The sequence below is a fragment of the Rhizophagus irregularis genome, chromosome 10, assembly GCF_026210795.1.
Source record: "Rhizophagus irregularis chromosome 10, complete sequence".
In the NCBI taxonomy this organism is placed as follows: Eukaryota; Fungi; Glomeromycota; class Glomeromycetes; order Glomerales; family Glomeraceae; genus Rhizophagus; species Rhizophagus irregularis.
The window spans coordinates 4,313,693-4,340,065 of NC_089438.1; the positions used below are offsets into that span (position 1 = coordinate 4,313,693).

Sequence of the window (26,373 nt, forward strand, 5' to 3'; positions counted from 1 at the left end):
TACAAAAATGTACATGAAATTTATGGTCCCTTTCTGACATGATTAATAACATTCATAATAAATTTCGGGTTTTAACTAATTTCTTAAAATTTCAGGTTCAAATTTATATAACATCTTATTCGTATTTATTTTTTAAATGTATTTCTTTCAAAATGATAATAAATATTATATGAAATGGAAATGACTTGAGAATACATTTAATCAGGTGCTGATGATTTTTTTTTAACCAATGTTCTTTAGATAAATTTATTATATTTTTTATGCGATATAAATAATCCGGAGGTATGGCAAAATACCGAGAGTTTAATGTGTTAGTGATGATCAAGTATATTATCTAAAGAAAAAAAATTGGGTATCGGAAAGAACGAAGTAAATTTTATGTATCAAAAATACGGTATTATCAGTGTTTTAAATTTTAATTAGTTTAGAGCTTCAGAAATCAGACTGGTTAATCTTGTCAGTTTGATTCGAGTACAAGCCTTAAATAGGTTATATCATGTATTAAATTTTGTATCCTTATATTAACTCTAGTAAATATATTCAAAGTCAAAAATGAGTAAAAGTAATAAAAAAAAATAGCTTGATTTTTAAATTAATACAGTATATATCTTCTAATTTAAATATACATTAATATTCCTATAATTTTAAGTAGTAATCCTTTTTTTGACTTGAAACACTTCATAATCAACAATATCAAAATATTTTTTTGGAATATTAATATCAGTGTAAGAATTTGGATAAGAACTCCATCGACCATCTCGTTGCATACATAAATCATGACTACCATTACCCCATGTTCCAAAGACTGGTCCCCAATTTGGATCACATATTACAGCATTGTTAATGTTTTTAATTGGTCTACTAATTATACCTGAACCATTATTTCTATTATCATTAAATGAAAATAAAAAACTATCTGGAGTATTATTATTGCTTAGTCCACTCCAATCAAGGGGATTATATCCTCCAACTATTTGATCCGAATTTTTAATTTTTATAACTGTAATAGTTGCTCCTTTGTTATCACAATTATTATGAAATGATTTAGGGTCAAAACTATCCCGACCACCACGTAAAATAAGATTAAATTCATAAGGCATATTATTGTTATACTTGTAATTATCTTTTCTTTCAATCCAATTTGAAAAAAGTGCAATATGTTCTATATTAATTAATGAAGAATCAATATTACTTTTTGAACATCTTTTTGGATATTTATTGAGTGTAAGTTTATATCCAGGAACCATATGAAATTTTAAGATATCTTCTCGTAATTCTTTAGATAAAATTTGTTCATAGGTTCTAACTTTATTGAAATAATCTTCTGAAGATATATCATAAAATCTAATTAATGGTATAAGTTTATGAAGGACTCTTTCAAAAATATTAAACTTTTCTTGATTCCATTTAGAAACGTCTTCATCAAGAATTTTGTCTTTTGCTAATCCCCATTTAACTAAATTTTCCCAAATTTCAATTTCATCTAAAACTAAATCATCTTGTTTCAAGATAATCTCCAATAGAGGAGCGAGTAAATTAGCAAACTTAACAGAGTTAAATAAAATATTAGGTTTTGAGGAAATAAACTTCAAACAAAAATCTTGTATGTTATTAAAGATTTTATGAGAATGAACCATTTGAAGAATTTCAATCGGATCATTTGTTAAGAAATTTTGATGATGTTTGGTAAGAAAATCTTCGGCAAGTTTAATTAATTGGTTCAATTTCAAATCGTCAAAAGCGGTCATCATGTTTAAAATTTCAACACCAGTTTTGTTTGTCATATTAACATATCCAGTATAAAAATACCTATATTTATAATTTGAATAAGGAAAAAAATATTAAATTAATATAAAATTTTGATATTTTTATTATTTATCCTATTAAAATATTAACTGTATAGTTACGTGATAATAACGTCGAAAGCTTGAGGAGTAATATTTGGCATATTAACTATATATTTCCCATCTTTTTTAATAGTATCTTTTGCAGAAATGATCGAATTAAAATAATTGGATCTACAACATAGAAAACCAGAATGTGCGTGAAATTCTTTATTATCAGGTTTCTTCCCGATATGAATGATAACATCATAATTAGTCTCAGTTTTAAGTAATTTTTCAAGTGCTTCCAAAACTTCAGATTCAAATTTATATGACATATTTATTATATTTATTGAGCAAGAAAAAATAGGGCTAAATTGTTTTTTTAACGCAAAGAAAGTAAGTAAAACGCTAAAAAGCAAAAATAGTTTCTTTTTTTGAAAGCACTGTAAATTTGTAAATTTATATAGGACAAACTACAAAGTATCCCAAATAAGAAAAATGAAAGTAAAATCTATTTTATTATGGTTAGTATGATCATCAAATGAAATAAATGAATTTTCTATATTGATTACTACGCAGTTAAATTGTACCGCAGCAATCACATGCCTTTTTGCCTTCTTCATGTGACTGTTCCATTCAAACTTATAGTGGATCCATCTTTTAAAGAAAAAAATATATTTGAATTTGTTTATCCATTCATTTGGATTAATATTTCAGAAGTTTCGTTTTTCTTTTGAAGTTTAAACAAAAAAGAAAGTGAAACGAGTTAATTTCTTGTTTGATCATTTTAAAAACAGTATTTAATATGCGGTTATACAGTAAATCCGAGTGAAACTGTTATCACATGAGACGCTAAAATATCATGGCACGTTAGAAATTGTCTGTTACTTTAGTAACTTCATGTAAAGTAGTAGTAAATGGGAAACCCTATGAAAACAAGTGAAAAATACGCAGTTATTTATATGTACATTAATTTTGGTTCTATATACAAATTTATGAGAAATAATATCTCAATAACATGAATCTATTGTAAATGCCTTATTACTATTTACTAGACGGTGAAAGTTTTTATTAAATGACCGCTAATTTAGTTAAATTTGTCCATCTATAAATATTCCATAGTAAAAAAAAAATAATATAAGACATGTTCGAATTTAATTAGGCTATCCAATAATGAAAAAAAAAGAAAAGATTGCTCCACTAAAATATATTAACTAACTAGAAATAGGGATGTTAGCGGTCCGGTCCGTCAGGAACCATCACAAAATTTTCAAGGTATTCAATATTGCACTAATAGTTAAATTTCTCGAAATTTATGCAATATAACTAACAATATTATATGTATAATTCTTTGTACAAATTTATATAAAAATTAACAATTCTTTTTACAATATATTGTATGGAAATACATTATTCTGTATATATTAAATATGCAATTAATGTGCATTTTCAGGGTGTGCATTCATGCACAAATTATTATATATTTTTTACATATAAAAAAATTTCCTGATGACCGATATATGACCGGGACGATGTTTCTTGATAATTCAGGCAAAATTTTAGTGTCGTTCGCTTTGTGTAATGCATAAAAATCTGAAGTCACGTGGCATAATTAGGACCAATTTATAGGACCGATTTACATAGGTCCGAATCGGTCCGGTCCTGGACCGAGAACTGAGCAGTTTCTTGGCAAAATTTACTACATGCAATCGAGTATATCCTTACTGAGTCCGGTCCGATGATCTTTCTGAGTCAGTTTTTAGCACAGTCATGTGAATTTTGATGCGGACCGAATTTTTACTTTGATCAGACTTCGCTACCATCGGACTGAGTTAATTGTGCCGAGTCCTGTGATGTTGATCAATCGGACTGAACTAAATTTACACGACTGATAGTATTTAATATTATTATAAAATAACATTGATATTAATATTAACATGAAAATTTTATAACTAACATTTGGTATTTCTATTAGTGAATTAGTTGTAATATTATTTTTATTATTTTCAGTAATGTCAATTACATCCATGTTTTTCTTTATAAAATCAAATACATGAAAAATTGAAAGAAATACTTTGCAAATTTCATTTGGAAGGCTTACAAATTTGAAATTATTAATTAAAATTATTAATTATATAATATTAATGACATTATAATTATTCATTATGGCATAATATTAATATCTCATTAAATTAAAAAAAATTTTTTTTTAATGACTCATTATAAAGCGAATGGCAAAAAAAAAGCCCAGTGTAGATCAAGATCAAGCTTTATAATTAATCGGACCCAAGTGATTTTAAGTGGATCATCGGACCGCATGGTCCGAGGGTCCGGACCCAAATCCACATGACTACTAAAAATTGACATGACTGGACTCAGAAAGATCATCAGACCGGACACTGTAAGGCATAACCGCATGTAATCAAATGAGATTGTACTAATATTTAATTAAGGGAGTTAGAATGAAATATTACGAATCGGCATATCATGCATTTGACGATCTTGAATCAATTTAGAATGATGTGATTTTAGTCTTTCGCTTCTACATCAACTTTTGGTCAATTTGTATTAATAGTATATTAATTTAAATTTATTACTTTGTTCCGGGTATTTTATCGAGAATTATAAGTTGGAGAATGCAAAATATGTTACATAAATTAAATATAATTCAAAATATTTATGTTTAAACCCAATAGACTTTATTGATATCAAAAGAGACGAGCAAATAAAATAATAAACAATAATTCAAAAATGTTAAAACTTGATGCCCAAGAAAAAGATATTTTAAATGAAGAACATATTAATAGATACTTAAATGTTAATACTATATTTAGAAAAAATTGGATTTAGATAGATCATAACTTAATTTTCCGTAAAAAATTTTTGCGAATGTACTTGATATAAGTTTTGTTGGTCCTAAATAATGACTTTCTTTATAATTAAATACACTAGTCTGACTACGTTCTGCTTCATCTTTTATCTTTTTTAGAGTATGACCGTTGATTGGTAGTTCATACAATTGCTGTTCAAGCTCAGCTATATCGTTTGGTGATATTGTAGGCATGGAAGGATTATTATTTTTAATTGCTTCTTTAATAACTTCAATTTGTTCCAAATAGTTTCTTTTTGTAGCTTCGAGTCCATTGAGAATTTCTTCATCATAACGATTAGGGTCAGCACTCTTTTTAATCTTTTCTTCTTTTATAAAATGATCCAAGTAGTCTGCATATGCGTCATTAAAAGCAGCTATTGCATTTTGTCTTAAAAATTGTGCAAACTTTAAACTAATTTCATTTATCGTATGTTGTTCTATTCGTAATTGATTCACCCTCGCTTGATATTCTTCTACAATTGCTCTTTTAGTTTCTTGATCTGATCTCTTTTTTGAAATCTGCAATACTACATTCTCATCAACGATATCTTTATCTATTATCTCGTTCTCATAGTCAATATGCATATGTTTATCCCATTTACACTTACATTCTTCACAATTTCCATCTGAATTCATAGCTGCGCATCTTCTTAGTGCTGGGTTGTTTATTACATTGCGTGCAACATTGTTTAGATAACATTGATCATGACAGTGTGTTACATAATTTATCTTGCTAATATTAGTTTGTCCAATTTGCAATGATACGACACAACTAATGCTGGTACATACAGTTCTTGGAAATCCCAATTTTTTTGGTTGGAGATCTATTTGTCGAATATATAGATTTTCTTTAAGCTCTTCTATGGTCTTATCGGAATTTTTTATTTCATTTTGTTTTTCTTTAATTAACTTAATATTTGCTTGAATAAGTTGTCCTATCTCCGCAAGTGGTTTAGAAAGTAGTACTACTATATTTCTAGAGTTATTTAGTGATAGAGTATCTTTTACCGCATGAGGTGGGCGTGTCAAAAGATACTGCATAAGCCTTAATGATTCTTTCACGGATTTTTTCCAACTTTCTGCAAAATTTTGTTCATCTGCATCCGTAAATGAAATACCTTTCTTTATTGCTGCTAGAAATCTAAATGATTCGTTATCAAAACAATATAGAGTATCATGATTGGCCTTTATTTCAACACTAGATCGTTCTTTGAGGTCTCCAAGTTGTTTTTTAAGTGATGGTAATGTATCTCCTGGACGGTAGAAAGTTCCTCTAGCATTGGTAAAGCAGAAGACAATATTATCCTTTGCATTTCTATGAAGGTGTGATAACAATTCTTGTATGCAGAACCTAAATATTACAGTTAATCGAGCATTATTAGGCTTGAGAAGGATACATATTCCATTTATGTGCCGGTAATAACTAATATATTTCAGAATATTTTCAAAATTTTTCTTGTCTTGGTCTAATCCTCTAGTATCTCCTATTCCAGGAGTATCAATCAATCTTATACGTTTGTTTTCAGCTGCATAGAATACATAACTATTACATCCTTGAGTTGATGACATTCCTACATTTTCTGATTGCTCATTTGGATCATCTTTACCTATTTTTATTGTTTGAGTATCATAATTTTCATCTGTTAATGTGAACTTAGATGATATCAGTACTTCCATATTTCCAGATTTTGCTTCATTTAATGTATCGAATCTTAGATAGTTTACAAAAGCATTTATGAACGTGGATTTTCCTACGCCAGTCTCACCAAGTAATAATATATTTATTTCTTCTGGAGGCGCCGGCGGTAGCAGTGTGGTAAGTGTGTTGAATTCAAAAGATAGAAATCCTTCATTATGATCAGGACCATTGCATTTGAATTTGCAATTGCCGATAATACTTTCACCACATCCACAGTACAAATGCCAGTTATATCCATATTCAACGTCATGATGACATTTGAAACATCTCCAATTACAAAATGTAGAACAATTAGCTTGGGGACAAGGTACTAGTAATCGCGCCTTCTCAATAGGATTATTTTTTGGTTTGAGAAGTGGTTGAGGATCAAATTTAATAAGATTTGATGTAAATAACAATTTATTGGCATTGTAATAATCATTATTTTCTAATCTTCCATTGACATAATGATGAATTACTGGATAACCAGGACCTTTTATATTGGAACATATTTTAGGGTCAGCCACAAAGAACTTACTCGATTTCTCATTTGAATTATATAAATCTTGAAATACATTATGCACTGGCGATGAATTATTATTAATAATATTTTCATCAATAAGTATATAGACATGACCTTTTGAATTCATACGCAGAATATAATCAATAGTAGAATCCTTGTCAAGATACTCTACATTTTTTTCTTTAAGAGTAAATACCAAGTCAGCCCTTCTAGATACTGATTGGTATTGATCAATGAACGTCATAATAGAACTCTTGGATAAGGCACTTTTCTGAATTATCTTTATTAAGTTCTCTAGTTCATCAGTATTACTTTTTCCAGAACGTATATTAATAAGTCTTTCCGCGAACTCCTTTCTAAATTTTTCCTCCTCTAATTTAACATTTCGTACATGATCGTTAATCTCATCAAAAATCTTATCGGATATGAAACTAGAAATAAAATTTGCATCATTAAATAAATCATTGAGCCTTTGTTTTGCATTGAATAAATCATCAATGAATTGCTCTATTTTTGGAACAATTTCTTCACTTGATGCCATCATCATATTATCAACTGTGATATTTTGAGTAATTTTCTTCGCAAGTTCTGACAATGGATAGAGAGTATATTCAATTGGAAATCCTTTTCCATCATTAAACTGTTTGGCATATGAAGGAAGCTCTGTCATGAATTTTCTTGCTTCATCAAAGGATTTTTTATTATGCGGAACTGCATCTCCAAAAAGCTTTATGGAGAAACGTTTTATAAGGTTAGGTTGATCCTTTTCAACGTCTACGTTAACATTTCTGGAAATAGAAAATGATAAATTTTCAAAATAAGGCTTAATTGAAAATCCTTTTCCATCATTAGATTGATTGCCGTATGAAGGAAGCTCTGTCATGATTTTCCTTGTTTCATCAAAGGATTTTTTATTATGCGGAGCTGCATCTCCAAAAAGATTTCTGTAGGAACGTTTCATAAAGTTAGGTTGACCCTTCTCAACGTCTACGTTACCATTTCCGAAAACAGAAAATGATAAATTTTCAAAATAAGACTTAATTGAAGATCCTTTTCCATCATTAGATTGTTTTGCGTATGAAGGAAGCTCTGTCGTGATTTTCCTTGCTTCAACGAAGGATTTCTTATTATGCGGAACTGCATCTCCAAAAAGCTTTATGGAGAAACGTTTCATAAAGTTAGGTTGATCCTTTTCGGCGTCTACGTTATCATTTTCGGAAATAGAAAGTGATAATTTTTCAAAATAAGACTTTAACTCTGCTTCAAGTTGATGCTTGTCCTCTTCCTTAATGTTTTTACATTCATATGATGCAATAATAGTAGCTCCCCATTTTATTCCTACCACGACGTGAGTAGCATCTGTGTTATTAAACCCGTCAGTAGAAATGCATGCTTTAACATCATCACGAAAAATATTCAAATTTTCTTCAAATGAAGTCATTCTATATATTAGATTGCCTTTTACAGTTTTAGAACTATCTTTTACATCGCTTAAATATTTTCCCGAACCTTCTAAAGTAACCAGTCCTGCGAGAGCACTTAATTTCAGTTCGGCTTCAACGTCTAATTTGTTGAACTTTTCCACATACGAATCCTCATATTCGTAAGATAATTCTTTATTTAGAATATCAGCTCTATTTATAGAATCATTTGGAAATTCAGTTTTCATTATCGTAGTACCACAGAACGTATCTCTTGTAGCATTATATAGAGACCCAATAAATGCGGCTCTACCTAGAGACTTTCGTCGTATAATTTTATTAGTAGTATCTGTCATTGGAGAGTTTTAGTGCAATACACAGTATTAAAATCAAGTCGTATTATATGTTTTTTATGCTGTACAAATATATGTACAATCTTAAAAGTGTTACCTTTTTGAAAAACAATAACGAATTTTAAAAAGGTAAATATTTGTAGTAACACGTGCAACATAAGTAACAGGCACAATAATTTCGATTGATGTTATTATTTGGTAAGTAATAATAATATTCTTTTTATCTATTTTAATTGATTAATTGATAATATTAATTTATTTGTTAATTGTTTGATTCCTTTTTTTTTGTTTATTCGGGCGTTATTTTGGAAGCCACTGTATGGGGAAACATCTGACACGGATCTTAATGGAGAAATTCTTTAACTTCTCTTTAAGTAAACAAAAAAGTACTAATTACAGTACACATGTTAATTATCCATATTTCAGTTATTGAAAAATGGTAATTTAAATCGACATCTGATTTCTGCCGATCATGGAATCCATTAAGTGAAACCTGAACATGTTGCTTATCTATGGCAAGCCGAGTTGGACATAATTATCAGACATTGTGCGATAAAATATCAAGCATGGCTTGACAAAATGTCACCCCGTGTCTGACATTTTACCTGTTTATGCTTGATTTTCATCTGTCCCGTGCTTGATATTTATCTGTACGTGCTTGATATTTTTATCTGTTCATGCTTGATGTTTATCTATCACGTGCTTGATATTTTTATCTGTTCATGCTTGATGTTTATCTGTACGTGCTTGATGTTTTATCTGTACGTGCTTGATGTTTTATTTGTACGTGTTTGATGTTTATCTGTACATGCTTGATATTTATCTGTACGTGCTTGATGTTTTTATCTGTACGTGCTTGATGTTTTTATCTGACCATGCTTGACATTTTTATCCGTCCGTGCTTTATGTTTTTATCCATTTGTGCTTGATATTTTTGTCCGTCTGTGCTTGATGTTTTTGTCCAACTGTATTTGATTTAATCCAACTATGCTCAATAATTTTATCTTTGTCAAAAATTAGTTTCTTTGTCAGCACAGGGTTGATATTTTGTTGGTCACATGTTTTAAGTTTAGCATAGTTTTAAAAAATTTTTTTTTTTTATTGGCTTTTTTTTATAAACAAATTTTGTAGAGAATTTTTATTTTTAATATAGGCAAAGGCTTAGTTTGATAGAATTTCTTTGGGAATTTTTTTAATAAGATTTTTTTTGATAAAAAATTTCGTTAGAAAATTTTTTTCATTGATAGGAACATTTCTGAGTTTTTTTTTTGATGATAATTTCGTTAAAAACTTTTATTTGATAGAAATTTTATTGGAGAATTTTTTTTTTGATAAGATTTTTTTTTGATATGTACTTAACAATTTTTTTTGATAGGAGAGATTTTTTTTTTGATAAAGAATTAATTGAGAATTTTTTTTTTTTTTGCAGAAAATTATTTGAAGAATTTTTTTAATAGGGAAGATTTTTTTTTTGATAGATAATTTCGTTACTAGAAAATTTTTTTAACAAGTGAGATTTTTTTTTGATAGAGAATTTCGTTAAGAATTTTTTTTAATAGGAGGGAGTTTTCCTTGATAAAGAATTCTTTTGGGAATTTTTTTTAATAGGTGAAAGTATTTTTTGACGGAGAATTTTATTAGAGAATTTTTTTTTTTTTGATAGATCATTTCGTTAATAATTTTTTTAACAGGAGATTTTTTTTTTTGATAGAAAATTTTGGTAAAGAATTTTTTTTTTAATAGGAGGGAAGTTTTTTTTTGATAGAAATTCTTTTGAGAACTTTTTTTAATAGGTAAAGAATCTTTGAATTTTTTTTTAATAGGGAAAATGTATTTTTTGATGGAAGATTTTCGTTAGAAATTTTTCTTAATCAGGGATATTTTTTTTGATTGAGAATTTCATTAGAGAATTGTTGGTTGAAAAGTTTTTTTATTTTTTTGATGGAGAATTTTGTTAGAAAATAGTTTTTTTTTTAATAAGGGTATCGAGAATTTTGGCTTGAAATTTTTTTTTTAATAAAGAATTTCATTAGAGATCTTTTTTTATAAAATTAAAAAATTACTAAATTACATTAATAAGATTAAGATAAAATTAAAAAAAAACTATGATAGAATCCTTAATAGCAGTAAATTAAGCAAATTTTATATACTAGTAAAGCTCCGCATGAGCCGACATAAATTAAAAAGTTAATAATGTTAACTTTAAGAAAAGTATATAGCAGAAATTTGTTTGAAGTGTTTCTTCTTTTTATCATTAATTGGAAACATTTTTGAAAATCTACTATTTTAAATACTTTTAATATATAAATAAAAATTGGGATTGCCTGGGCGATCATCGCCTGGGTTATTTTTTTCAAATATATATGTACTATCTAATTTTTGATCGGTTATTATTAAAAAGATATTTTTTAAAAAAAATTTTTTGCAAATATATTTATTCAAAATATCTTATTTAATTAAATTTTATTTACAAATATTAAAATTTAAGTCACATTTACGATTTTAAAGAAAAAAATCACCATATTTATTTTTATTGAAGTGTACAAACAAAAGAAACAATAACAAGAAATAAAAAAGATAAGTAAATTACAATGATCAAGGAAAAAGATGCTAATAAAAAAATAAAATAACAATGGAGTAATGGAAAGTAATAGAAGATGAAAGGGAATAAAAGAGTAATGAGAAGTGATAGGAAACAAAAAGGAGAAATAGGACATGATGAGAGACGAAAAGGAGTGATGGGAGACGAAAAGAAGTGATTGGAGACAAAGAGGAGTGATGGGAGATAAAAAAAAAAGTGATGGGAAGATTAAGAGGAGTGATGGGAGACAAAAGGAAGTGATGAAAGACGAAGAGGAGTGATGGGAGACGAAAAGAAGTGATGGGAGACGAAGAGGAGTGATGGGTGACGAAGAGGAGTGATGGGAGATAAAAAGGAGTGATGGGAGACGAAAAGAAGTGATGGGAAGATTAAGAGGAGTGATGGGAGACGAAAAGAAGTGATGGGAAGATTAAGAGGAGTGATAGGAGACGAAAAGAAGTGATGGGAAGATTAAGAGGAGTGATAGGAGACGAAAGGGAGCGATGGGAGACAAAAAAGAGTGATGGGAGACGAAAAGGAGTGATAGGAGACGAAGAGGCGTGATGGGAGACGAAAAGAAGCAATGGGAGACGAAAAGGAGTGATGGGAGACGAAAAGGAGCGATGGAAGATTAAAAGAAGTTATGGGATGACGAAGAGGAGTAAAAATTTATTAAAATTGTAAAATTTAATAAAAAATTTCCAATAAATTTTCAATCAATTTTTTATAAAAAAAAAGATTCCTAATGAAATTCTTTATTAAATAAAAAATTTCAAGCCAAAATTCTCAATACCCTTATTAAAAAAAAACTATTTTCAATAAAATTTTCTATTGAGACTTCTAACAAAATTCTCCATCAAAAAAATAAAAAAACTTTTCAACCAACAATTCTCTAATGAAATTCTCAATCAAAAAAAAATATCCCTGATTAAGAAAAATTTCTAACGAAAATCTTCCATCAAAAAATACATTTTCCCTATTAAAAAAAAATTCAAAGATTCTTACCTATTTAAAAAAGTTCTCAAAAGAATTTCTATCAAAAAAAAACTTCCCTCCTATTAAAAAAAAAATTCTAAAAAAAAAATTCTTTACCGAAATTTTCTATCAAAAAAAAAATCTCCTGTTAAAAAAATTATTAACGAAATGATCTATCAAAAAAAAAAATCTTACCTATTAAAAAGAAAATTCTATGTTGAAAATTTCTATCAAAAAAAAAAAAATTCTCTAATAAAATTCTCCGTCAAAAATACTTTCACCTATTAAAAAAAATTCCAAAAGAATTCTTTATCAAGGAAAACTCCCTCAGTCCTATTAAAAAAAAATTCTAACGAAATTCTCTATCAAAAAAAATCTCACTAGTTAAAAAAATTTTCTAGTAACGAAATTATCTATCAAAAAAAAAATCTTCCCTATTAAAAAAATTCTTCAAATAATTTTCTACAAAAAAAAAAAAATTTTCAATTAATTCTCTATCAAAAAAAAAAATCTCTCCTGTTAAAAAAAATTGTTCCAACAAATTAAGTATATGTCAAAAAAAAAATCTTATTAAAAAAAAATTCTCCAATAAAATTTCTATCAAATAAAAGTTTTTAACGAAATTATCATCAAAAAAAAAAAACTCAGAAATGTCCCTATCAATGAAAAAAATTTTCTAACGAAATTTTTTATCAAAAAAAATCTTATTAAAAATTCCCAAAGAAATTCTACCAAACAAAGCCTTTGCCTATATTAAAAATAAAAATTCTCTACAAAATTTGTTTATAAAAAAAAGCCAATAAAAAAAAAATTTTTTTTAAAACTACGCTAAACTTAAAAACATGTGACCAACAAAATATCAACCCTGTGCTGACAAAGAAACTAATTTTTGACAAAGATAAAATTATCGAGTATAGTTGGATTAAATCAAACACAGTTGGACAAAAACATCAAGCACAGACGGACAAAAATATCAAGCACAGATGGATAAAAATATAAAGCACGGACGGATAAAAATGTCAAGCATGGTCGGATAAAACCATCAAGCACGTACAGATAAAACCATCAAGCACGTACAGATAAATATCAAGCACGTACAGATAAATATCAAGCACGTACAGATAAACATCAAGCACGGTACAGATAAAACATCAAGCACGTACAGATAAAACATCAAGCACGTACAGATAAACATCAAGCATGAACAGATAAACATCAAGCATGAACAGATAAAAATATCAAGCACGTGATAGATAAACATCAAGCATGAACAGATAAAAATATCAAACACGTACAGATAAATATCAAGCACGGACAGATGAATATCAAGCATGAACAGGTAAAATGTCAGGCACGGTGTAACATTTTGTCAATCCATGCTTGATTTTTCACCCGCCCAATGCCTGATAGTTTAGTCCAGCTCGGCTTGCCATACTTATCCTTAATTGTTTTGGTTAGATAACTTGGGCTGATATCCTATGTAGCACAAAGAGATATAATATTACTAATTACCAAATTATCGGTTGGTCGCGTCATAATTATTTTATTATCTATGAAGTATAAAGAATATTGTATTACGGCATACTTAATAAACAATTTATGAAAAAAGATGCACAAAAATATATTTTGACGCTAATATTTATCAATTTACAAACTATACCATATTCTCAAATTTATACAAAATCCGGTAAGAATTCTTTTATTTAATATTATGTCTGTTTTTCTCATGGTTTTACAATTTTACTTTATTTATCTTAGAGAAAAATTTCTTTCTTCAGCCTTGATTATTAAAATCTATAAATCGATCTTTTTTTCACGATCATAAATTAATCATTGAATATTGATTGCACAATCGTTTTCAAAATTTGTGATTTGGTTGTTTTATAGTAGGTATTGATATTTTGTATATATTTACTTCATCAATCATGAAAGAATTAATGTATTCACTGCGTTGATTAGTTTGAGCTTAGCAGAACAGGTTACTATGGTCTGATGCCTATTTGTCACCCACAAAACGGAGGTGCGTTCTCGTACTATTTTTCTTCAATATATATATATATATATTGTAATTTGTAACAAGACATATATTTAAATAAAGAATGAATATTTAGTGTTAAATCATTTTAAGATCGTCTCAGATAATTTATTTAGTACTGTGCGTTTTGAGTTTTGACAAAGAAATAATGAAATATACGTTTAAAATGTAATCAAAAATCTAGAAAGGATAAAAATTTAATGAAGATGAGTCCGTCCGCTAAGACATATATTCTACTGGTTAATATTATAAATCATTAAGTTATTTCTGTATATACAGTACATTGCATTATATTGAATCCGATTACGAACTTTCTATTAAAAAAATCTCAAACAGAATTTATTATACAAAGAACAAAAATATTCGGTATATTACTTATTTATGAAAAGACACATTATTTTTAGATAATTTTTTAGTCTATGGTAAATTAAAAAATAGTATTTTAATAATTCCAATTGCTTTAATTTAGAAAATTGAATAATTTTTATATTGGTTAAATATCGGTTTTAAGTTATATAACTCGTTTGTTATCATTAAAATCATTTTTTTTTTTATTTTATTTTTTAAACTTGAAGATTTACTGTAATGTTCATTAAAAGGAGAGTCCTTTTTTTAATTATAAAAGATTTTCATTTTTATTTTTATTTTTATTAAACAGTAATAGTTAGCGAAAACAAATTTTATAAACATATCAAAAATGAAAAAGTAAAATAAAAAAATGAACTAAACTATCAGAAGAATCTACTTCGACGGTGGGGCAAGTAAATACGAAACTATTAAAGATATAACCAACTACACCTAAAAACCATTTCTTTAATTAACCCACTACCTCCCATACACTAGCCGAAACTTGGTAAGTTGAAGCCCGCCCTGCAGAAGAAAGTAAAATTGACCCTATAAAATTATATAAATCAACTACTAAAATCTACGATGGCGCTACGAAGTAAGATTAGTATAAAATTCTATTATATTTTTGCCAAAATAAATGTAATTTCTAACACTATCTAAAGAATCATAATGAATAATATTATTATTACTACTATTATTATTAGGTAATGAACGAACGCTTTTAAACTTTAATTTTTTCTTTTTAGTCAACCCTAATGAACGTTCAAATTCCTTCAAGTGCGAACACCGTGGAATCCAAACCTCTTCAAATATTTCAGTGAAAATAAACTGTCTCATTTGAATCAAAACATCAGCAACATTTTTCTTTGTGGTCCAAGAATTCAACAAATCCGAAAGTGACATAGGTATAATTCCTTTAATAATGTCAATAAAAGTAAACACGTTAGGATCATATGATATATCCCATATATCAAGCGCCATAAGAGCATTGAAATCTTGTATATTATCGTTATATTCTAATATCCAAGTCAAGAGATGATTAATAGTTTTATCTCTAATATTATTAATGATATCATAATGACCACTACACGTCCATACGTGATTAAAGGTTTCATCATACAATCCACATATAGGGCACATCCAACCATCATATAAGTCAAGCAAAGATTTCTTCATCTGTTCAATTGTAGGAATTTCTTCAATTAACAAGTGAACTTTTTGAGCTTTCGTTTTAGAAGAAGAAACAGAAGTTTCATTGTTATTTATATCACAATTTAAACAACTAAATGTGGATGTCCAGTCAACTTCTAACGTGCGATATTTAGAATTTCTATTCAGATTAATAAATTTTTCTAATCCTTTGTAGTTGCATAAATTTTTCAAAAATGAACGCAGCTTATTTTCAATAATAATACCATTCCAACAAGGAAGAACTTTCATCAAACAAGCGTCTCGTCTAAAAACTATATAGCGATCTTGATCAGTATGCGCAATTTTTGCCAAATTATCTACATAATTATTACCCAAATCATCACCATGAGCAGCAACCTTAAACATTTCCACATGCAAGTTCAATGTTAATATAATTCTACATAAAATAGCCCATAAGAAATTATTATTAGCCTTGAAGTATTCTCGTGAGATTTGAGAGAATCTTGATTTCTTTAATTTTTCAAATTGTGTAATTACGTTAAGCGAATCTGTATTAATTCTGACTTTGCTATTTTTTGGAACAACGCTTAATGCTAGAAGGACAGCTAATAATTCTCCTCTGTATGCAGAAGGCCATTTATCAATAGTAGAATAAAATTCGACATGAGGTATATCAAATAAATCACTAATCTGAGCGAACGCGCAACTAATATTACATTGTTCAGTACCTAATTCTATTAATGATCCGTCGGTATAAAACTCAAAAATATAATAATTGTTATTGTCAAAAGGAGCTAATGTGCGTTGTATAATTAACAAGTCATTTCTTGAAGTTGAAGAATCTAATAGATCCAAAATTATATTCTCTTGCAATTGTGGAGAAATCACGTGATTTTGCGTTAACGCTCGATGTATAATATCATATTTCTTTTTTGCAAAATCAAAAATATTAAAAATATTGAATTCTATTAAGTTTGTAAGTTGACTAGGCGCAAATTGAGAATCTGTTAATAAGGGTACTAAACATTCCCAGTCAGCAGAAAACGTACAAGGTGATCGTGTTGATAATGATGCATTAGCAGCACATCCATATTCCATACATTGATATATATAAGTATGTGTATCAGTACATCGAGACATATCAACATGAAAATGTTTAATAACAGGTCGTTGTGTTTCATCTATTCCGTGAATTTTACCAATAAGTACAGAGTTGAATTGTGGATTATAAAATGCTATTAAAGATCTATTCTTTTTAGTAATATCATATGATCGAGTCTCTTCCACATTATCAACACGAGCGCCAAATAATTGTGTTATATTATGATTCAAATGAACACCATCTAAAGTAATTAAAGATCTAATATCTGAATACCATTTAGTTTCTCTCCGTTGTGAAAAAATAGGAATATAAGCCTTAATAAGTATTTCTTTCCATAATAATAAACGAGATTTGTCACCCGAAATAATTTGATCTAAAAATAAAATATTCTTTTCACGAAGTCTCTTCCTATGTTTAGAATAATATGCATTATCTACCACGTCTTCCAAAGGAATTTTACCTCCTTTAATTGATGGAAAAGTATTATTATCTAAATTTTCTAACGAAATATTATTATCATAGCATAATAAAAGCATATTAAGAATATAATTATTTTTTCGTGTATGCGGAACACGATTATATGGAAGTTTTTCTATTAATGGGCGTGATGTCCATAATTGATCCTGTAAGGATTTTAAACGAATTTCGGTAACTTTTCCTAATAGACCATTGTCGTTAAGTTGAATACAAAAATCAGTAATCTTGGCTTGAAGTTGATTGTCGTAAAAATCTCTATATCCATATATATAAGGATTATCGAGTATAGCATTAGGCGCAGAACGAGCGAATTTTAATTTGTTTTTAAACATCCTTCTAAAAGGAATTATTAAAGATTCAGTTTGTGTTTTCGATAAAGCCATAACTTGTGACCAGTATTCAACTCGAGGAACGATAATTCTATTAAATATATATAAAATATGTTTATCAGTAATTTTCTTTTTATACATAAGATTAACTAAATGGTCTATTTCATTCTTGATCTTGAACATCAAATAATTTCCATCATGTTCAATATTGTAATATACTCCCAGAATACGCATAGGTTCGTGTGGATGTTTGGCTTTAATATTAATTTCTTCACGACCAAACTTGATTGAAATTTTGTCATTATAATTATGAGAATATTTACGCTTCTCAGTTGTAGGCCTCATCATAAGCTCAGACTTTTCTTTGTTAATTTGAATATCATTAAGACGATAAAATGTATCAGCGATGTATAACATTTTTTCCAATTTTGACTTTTCATCAGTAATCCATTGAGTATCATCCATATACGCCATAATGGAAACATTTTGTTGATTAAGAACACCTTCTTCTTGAACAACTGATTTTGATATACAAGAAATATTATATCCCAATTGTTGTTTATCAATTTCTGCTAAAAGAGGATCGTAATAAATACACCAAAGCAACGGTGAAATTACTTCTCCTTGATCAATTCCTGTAAGAACATCATAAGGTGCAGTTTTTCCATATGCAGTGATTACTTGATTTTTTCTATCTTTAAAAAGTTCTAAAATGAGGGACGAAAAATCGTTAGGAATTTTAATTCTATCCATCGCTTTTTTGAGTTGAAAAATGTTCACACGATCATAAGCCTTTCCCATATCCTGAGAGAGTATCCATAATTCATTATTATTATCGATTGAATCTTGAATAACTTCATTCATAATCCTTATCGGTTCAAATGTTGATTGTTTAGGCAGACCAGCGAATTGATTTGCCTTTAATACATTATTATCTTTCAAAATAATTGCTAAACGACGATTTAGCAAGGAAATAAGTGCTTTTCGAGTGGTTTCTAAAAGAGTAATAGGGCGAGAATTTGATAATTCACAATTAAAGGGTTTAGGTTTAGCAATAGGAAAGACCGTCGCTTCTTTCCATTGTTTTGGTAAATATCCTAATTCTATAATTTTACAAATTAAATAATATAAAATATGATTACAATCATCACTTAGATGTTTCAACATTTCATTTGATACGCCTGAAGGTCCTGTCGCTTTTCCATTAGATAGTTGTTGAATAATATCTAACCATTTATCATAAGATGGAGCGTCCATAATACTAGAATATATATTTTCGTTAATATGAGGCTGTGGTTTATATTGTTCTTTCCATCTGCCTTGTATTGGTTTCTTTCTATTAACAGAGCCCGCCACTGTTTGAAAATGACGATTTGTTTCTTCCAGCACCTGATTCTCATCTGTAATTAAAACTTCATTACCATTATGATCTTTCTTATAAATTTTTTCAATTGAAATAGAAACCATTTCTTTTTCTGTAATAGATTGAATCATTCTCCCTTGATCATCTTTATAATTATCACATCGCTTTTTGATGTTAGAGATAATTTGTTCTTGTTCCATAATGTTAAGTTCAAGTTTAAAAACAATTCTCAATTGTTTTCTAATTTCATTAAGTTCGTCAAGATAACTATGGAACTGATCATTATCTAAAAAATTAAAATTATTGTCAGAAGTAACTAACTCATACTTGTCTTTTATCTTAATTATCGCGTTTTGATAATTAATCCATTTGTCGATCATTTCCTGATTTGGATGGTTTCTTAATCCTGTGATACATGAGCGGATTTCTTGAATACGGTTAATGATATATCTTAAATCAAAGTAAACTGACAACTTTTTCTCAGGAGCACATTTGATTTTCTGTTTTATAACTTTTTTGTTTTTTATATTTTTATTAGCAGATTTCATGATAAGTTGTCTAAGAGAATCCCACACATGATCAACATGTTTTCTTTTCGTGATCGAACGATCCTTGAGTTTGATACTTTTGATTTCATGATCCAAATCAGCACGGAAATTATCCCATGTAAATTCATCATCTTCCTGATCCATTTCATCATATAAAAACACAGTACAAGTTATTATCTTTTTACTTTTGTTAATCTTAGGTAATGTTTTTCCTATAAATAATTGTGTATCAAGCGATAAAGTGACAGTATTATGATCAGTTGTAAAATGATCATTTTCTATTACAGTACTATTTAAACTGTGGCCAAGTATTGGTAATGAAGCCCAAATATAATCTATTCTTGATTTTTCGTTAGAATCATTAGGCGGAATATAAGTATATATATTTTCGTCATCTTCGTTAAATATCGGAATTGTATCTAAAAGGTGTCTGTTTTCTAGCATTTTGAACAATTTGAAATACCATCTATTATTAACAAATGACATCAAGTATTTTCTATAATTAATGTTGAAATCACCCATAATGATTATTTCCATATTTCTGTTTTTCCCATCATCGATAATATGTTCGATATATTGATATAGCTCCTCAATTTGTGTTCTTTCTTTTTTATTAGCGTTAATGTACACCTGAATTAACCTAACATTTTTCTTTTGACTAAAATTTAAGTCTAAATATAAAACGCGGCCTTTATGACCAACCGCTTTATGAACAAATATATCGTATTTATCGCTAACGATAATTCCTACGCCTTGACCTTTACCCCCTTGTTGTGAATAATCAAAATAACCATGGAAACCAAATTGTTGTTGCCAAATTTTTGATTGTCTATAAGAAAGATTAGTCTCAGCTAATCCATATATGTCAATATCATTGTTTTTCATCGCGTCTAACGTGAAAATTAATTTATCTTTACTAAGGGTACGAATATTCGTAGTAGCTATTTTCGTTATTGAAGAATGTTTTAAAGATTCTTTTGTAATAATTGGATTGTTATTTTCTATTTGGGGGAAATTTTTTTGTTGTTGAATGTTCGAACTAGAAGAAGAAATTATATTATTGTTCATCATAAAAATAATTATATGGCGGAATCGTCAAAAACTTCATCATTATCCCCCAATAATGATGAAGCTGAAGGGCCACCAGCTAACATGTTGTAAAGAGATGAAAGTAAGGATTTAGTTTCCTGGTGATTTTGTTGTATTTGCTTCTGTTGAGCAACAATATTTTGAATGTTTTGATCGGATTTTTGGAATTGTCGTGATTGAATATTGGACTTATTCGCAAGTTCATCTTCATCTTCACTCGATTCAGAATCACTTTTACAGCGTCTTTTCGCTTTAACTTCTGTATTATTATCAGATTGTTGATTTTTCTTTTTCTTACTAACTGGAACTGGATGCGCTTTATCACATTTAAGCGCTTGTTGAGTTGTAACAACTTCACCAATTTGCTTGCCAGTATCGCTAATAAGCGACTCCATATTGAGCAATTTATCTTCAACCTTCCTTATAGTATTAATAATTTGTTCCTTGAATTTTAAAAACATCGGATGGTTATTAAAGTCATCACTATCGTCATCATTATTATCATGATTACTGCGAGGTCTTCCGTGATCACGTGATCCAGAGGGAATATTATTATTAGATTTAGAATTATTTCTGGGCTTTTGTTTAGATTTAGCCGCATCTGCATACGACTTTTTTAGATTTTTCCAATTATCAGCGCCACTAACAAACCGTTTAGAATGAGATTTGTTAATATCTTTGTTAGTACAGTCTTTGGCCATATGAGTGGGATTACCGCAAATATTACAAATGCGATCTTCCTCTTTACTCCAGTATAATTGTCGAGTACCAGCGTTGCCCTTTTTGAATTCAATATTCATTTGACTGGCTGCCACCAAATCATCTCGCGAAGAAAAATGAATGTAAGCATAGCGACATCTTTGATATTTACCACGAATCATAACAGCTGGGATAAAACAAGTTTTCCCTTTACATTGTGTCATAACTTCCTTGAGATCATAACCACTAGTTTGATAATGTAACCCAGATAATCTTAACGAGAATTGTTTCCTTTTCTCGCGTTCCTCTTTGCTCAATAACAATGGTAAAACTCTAACTATGTCTTTGTTAATATGATAACTCCATTGCTCTTTCAAGTAATCAATAGAAGTAGCATCCTTATACGTAATAAAAGCAACTTGGTAAAGACCAGCACCTCTCGTATAAATCTTCTCAATTTCGCCAAGATCTTCAAAAGACTCACGAATTTCGCGTACCTGTCTAAACGCGGGAATATCAATCACTTGAATTGTACGATTATTGGAATTTTGTGATGTATCACTATCCTTGTCATTTGTAGTAGCCACCTTTTCAGGCTTTAATGGGGTAGGTTGCAGTTTCACATTAAACACTTCACCCGAATCACCTTCTTTTTGCTCCTGAATAACAAGTTCTATTTTAAGAAATTGGTCAAATTTTTCTTTGTCCAAAAATGATACCTTCGCCCCTTGCTTTCCCAACGGGGTAACTGGAAGTTGTTTGTTATACTGGATATTATAGGTTTGTAGCGCCTTTTTAATTTTGGTAGTTTTTAGATTTTTTCCTCCAATAAGCTCACCATATGGAACAAGTGCAATGTGTTCTTTTACTTTTTCTATAGTAATGATCGACGGGTCTTTGTTAGAATTACTAGGATCAACATCCATGGGCTGGGACCCTTGATCGGCTTGCAGATTAATCTTATCCTGATTAGGCAAAACAACAGATTGTTGTTGATCCTTATGAGGAGTTGAAATAATTTCTTTGTTAAGAGTCAGAACCTTATTGGTTCCATTCACATTGTTTACAATATTCTGCGGAAGTAAGGGAGGGTCACGTGACAAATCTTTCACGACCACCTTGGACTTTTCAGTAGCTTTCCCTTTGTCGTTACCAGAAGAAGATTTGGAGTTTGGACCATAAGTATCCTGAACAATTTCTTTTTCCATGTCCATAGCACGTTCAGCTTCCATAGTTTCTGTCAGTTTTTTGTCAGAAGTTGGCTGAGGCTTTTTCCGATAGGTATTCCAAATACTCTCATGATGAGAAGCAGTTTCCTTCGGTGCACTGAAGGTGAACTGGTTTTCAGGACTAGTCGGCCTACTTCCACCTGCTTGGGAATTACGGCTTGAGCTACGTGTTTGTCTACCACCTCTACCACCTCGTTTAGCGTTTCCAGACATTTTCTATAAATTGTTAGATATTTACTGCGGATTTTAAGCGATTTTAACAATTTGCAAGAAAGAGTTTTTCCAATATAAAAGATTTTCATTTTAAAACAATAAAAAGATATTATTGGGCGTTTTTTATAAAACTAGTAACAATTTTGTTGATCATTTGTTGATCATTTATTTTTAAATTTATTATAAATTTTGTCACGAGATTTCTATGGAAATCATTTCTCAATTTGTTATTAAAACACCTGCTGAATTGCCTCGAAATTGAAAATCATTTCTCTTTTTATAAAAAAATTTCCTTTTTGGTAAAAAACTCTCAAATTAATCTTATATAAAAAAAAAAAAATGACAATGTCAATGTCAATGTCAGTGACAATGTCAATGTCAATGTCAATGTCAATGTCAATGTCAATGTCAATGACAATGACAATGAAAAAAACTTCTAATGCCAACTTTTCGCAAAAACTCTTCCTGTGCCACTGAAAATACCTGTTAAATTGAGACATCATTCAATATTTGCATGTTTTCATTTGTTTGCTGATCAATTTCGCTATTATAATATTATTTACTGTTGTAGCATTTTCGCTATAATTTAAAAAATTTTTAAATAATTTTAACAAAAAACATTTTATTGTTAATTAATAAATTATAGTTTTTCAATTTAATTTTTAAAATGTTAATTTTAAAATAATACATGTATTATGACAATTTCTCTCTATAAAAAAAATAAAATAAATAAAATAAATAATAAGTAGAGGTTAGAACCATCCAAAAAAACCTTACTGGGTAGTAAATTTTATATGTATTTATTTATCCATTCCTAGGAGATTTTGCAGTGAAAATTAACTATTGATTATACTATAATAAACAGATTTGAAAATTTGAGTAATTCAGAAAGATTTGCATTTTTCAAATTAGAAAAACTTTTAATTTATTCATAATTTTAATATTATTTTACAATTGTAATAGCAGGAGATATAATTTGGCCTATCGGTCATATATGTAATACGTATTACCAATTTAAATATAGGATTTCCGATTTTAATATTGCAACATGTGATCATGTATTACGGTTATTAACAAAGAATTTTTTTATTTTTTCAGCTGATTATTTTTTTGTCTTTTCATTTACAAAAACCTAATAAAATAGAAGTAAAATTTTATTTTTTTTCCTTAAATATAAACACAAACATATTTAAATTAAATAACTCAGAATTTAAATATAAACAAATATTATAGTTTGTTTACACATATTTCAAATTATGGTTTGAGCATTTTGGCCAAAGTAAATCTTGCTCTTTAATTAAAAGTAGTTCAGCAAGTTTGAAGCTGTTAAGATATTAATCTACATGAAAGCACAGTTAATATTTTTGGAGTTATTTACATTTTTACATGATAGTACTAAGTTACAAATTTTTTTTACCTTCAGAGCGTATTTTGGGCAGTTTAGTCAAAGTAAATCGACTTCTTATATTAATTGAAAGTTTTTTGGCGGGTCAAAATCTGCTTGGATATTAATTTTCATGAAGGTACAGTTAATACTTGAAGGGTTATTCACGTTTTTCACAATGGAATTTTATTTTTTCTGTTTTATCACTTTAGAGCGTATTTTCGGCACTTTAGTCAAAGTAAATCGACTTCTTATATTAATTGAAAGTTGTTCAGCGAGTAATAATCTGTTCGAATATTGGTTTTCATGAAGGTACAGTTAATACTTGAAGAGTTATTCACGTTTTTCACAACGGTACTCATTCACGAATTTTATTTTTTCCGTTTTGTCACTTCAGAGCGTATTTTGAGCACTTTAGTCAAAGTAAATCGACTTCTTATATTAATTGAAAGTTGTTCAGCGGGTCATAATCTGCCTGGATATTAATTTTCATGAAGGTACAGTTAATACTTGAAGGGTTATTCACGTTTTTCACAACGGTACTCATTCACGAATTTTATTTTATCTGTTTTGTCACTTCAGAGCGTATTTTAGGCACTTTAGTCAAAGTAAATCAACTTCGTATATTAATTGAAAGTTGTTCAGTGGGTCATAATCTGCTTGAATATTAATTTTCATGAAGGTACAGTTAATACTTGAAGGGTTATTCACGTTTTTCACAACGGTACTCATTCATGAATTTTATTTTTTCTGTTTTGTCACTTCAGAACGTATTTTGAACATTTTGGTCAAAGGAAATCGACTTCTTTTATTAATTAAAAGTTGTTTAGCAGTCAAAATCCAATTTTCATGAAAATGCAGTGGAGTAATTTATATTTTTTATGATTATACTATACTGAATTGCAAATAAATTTACATTCTTTAATGTATTTTTAAAATTTAAATTTTTATTTAATATTACTTAATAAAGCATTATTATTTAAAATTAAATTTAATATTACAATATAAATTTTTCTTTATTTTTTACCATACAAAAAAATTGTATATGGATTATGGAATCTACATTTTTATATTGGTAATACACTAACGATCTATGAAATCGGCTGTAAAAGTCACAAATTGGACAGATGTAGCCAAAAATTGGCTATCCGATTTTTTGCCAATTTTTACTTATTCTGATTCTTTTTTTAACGCGTTTATTTATTAAGTTCATAAATGATTACATAATTAACATACTTATTCTGATAATAGGCAGTATATATAAAGTAAATTGCATGTATACAAAAGGTTAACAATAAATGTGAATAAATGAAACTTAATAAATAAATGCAATGTATGAAACATTATAAATTTATGAAATATATTAGTATTAAAAAACAGATGCTATTCTATTATTTGAATTTAATAATAAATATATGAATTTAATTAAGTACTTTAAAATATGGAATATTAAAAAATATGGAGATTTTATTTTTTTATAAGCATACAGTATGAATATACAGTATAAAAAAAAGATATATCATTTTATTGTTTCAAAATATAAATGGATTAATGGAGTTTTTTTCTTTATATAAATCATGTTAAAATCACATCACAAAATATCTTTTACAAAATAAATATAATTTCGTCCATATTATGTTTCTATATTTTCATATCAATTTTTATTATTTTTTTTTTTGCCACTGTTTTATTAATAGAAAATTTAAAAACAAATTTTTATAGTGATAAAAAAATTATTAAAAACACTAAATAAATAAAAGAATTACAATGATGGAAAAAAAATTGGCTTTGACTGAAAAAGGAATAATATTCATTTAAAAAAATTTTGTAATTACAAAAACTGAAAATAACTGGATAGCTGCATCATTCATTCCAAGAGGATGGGAATAGAAAAATTAATACAAACTAAGTTTTTTTGTAAAAAAAGTGATTAAAATTTCATTAACCGGAAAATTATATTAGCAATAAAGAATTGTGTATAATATGACCCGACCGCCAATCAAATAACATGGCACCTCATTCAACCGATCGACAAAGGTTCTAACCTTACATTTCATGTCTCAAGTGTCTAGGTTATATCCTTCGTGGTCTGCCCATGGTTTTAACCCATGTCCGTGATATACTTTAACTTGTCATGCTGTGTCATAGAAACAAATCAATATATTATTATACTCAC

The 26,373-nt window shown here is 28.3% G+C and overlaps 2 protein-coding genes across 2 annotated transcripts; both read right to left on the reverse strand.

Moving 5' to 3' along the window:
- Nucleotides 1-4,656: 4,656 nt before the first annotated feature.
- Nucleotides 4,657-8,676, reverse strand: OCT59_002397 (uncharacterized protein; the record flags this gene model as incomplete). The annotated part of the gene is made up of 1 exon (XM_066144475.1): nt 4,657-8,676. The coding sequence occupies one exon, from the start codon at nt 8,674-8,676 to the stop codon at nt 4,657-4,659; it is 4,020 nt and encodes a 1,339-aa protein (XP_065995635.1).
- Nucleotides 8,677-21,752: 13,076 nt separating this feature from the next.
- OCT59_002398 (uncharacterized protein) lies at nt 21,753-22,813 on the reverse strand (the record flags this gene model as incomplete). Its single annotated transcript, XM_066144476.1, has 2 exons — nt 21,753-21,769; nt 21,856-22,813. 2 exons carry the CDS (start codon nt 22,811-22,813, stop codon nt 21,753-21,755), a joined length of 975 nt encoding a protein of 324 aa, XP_065995636.1.
- Nucleotides 22,814-26,373: the final 3,560 nt, after the last annotated feature.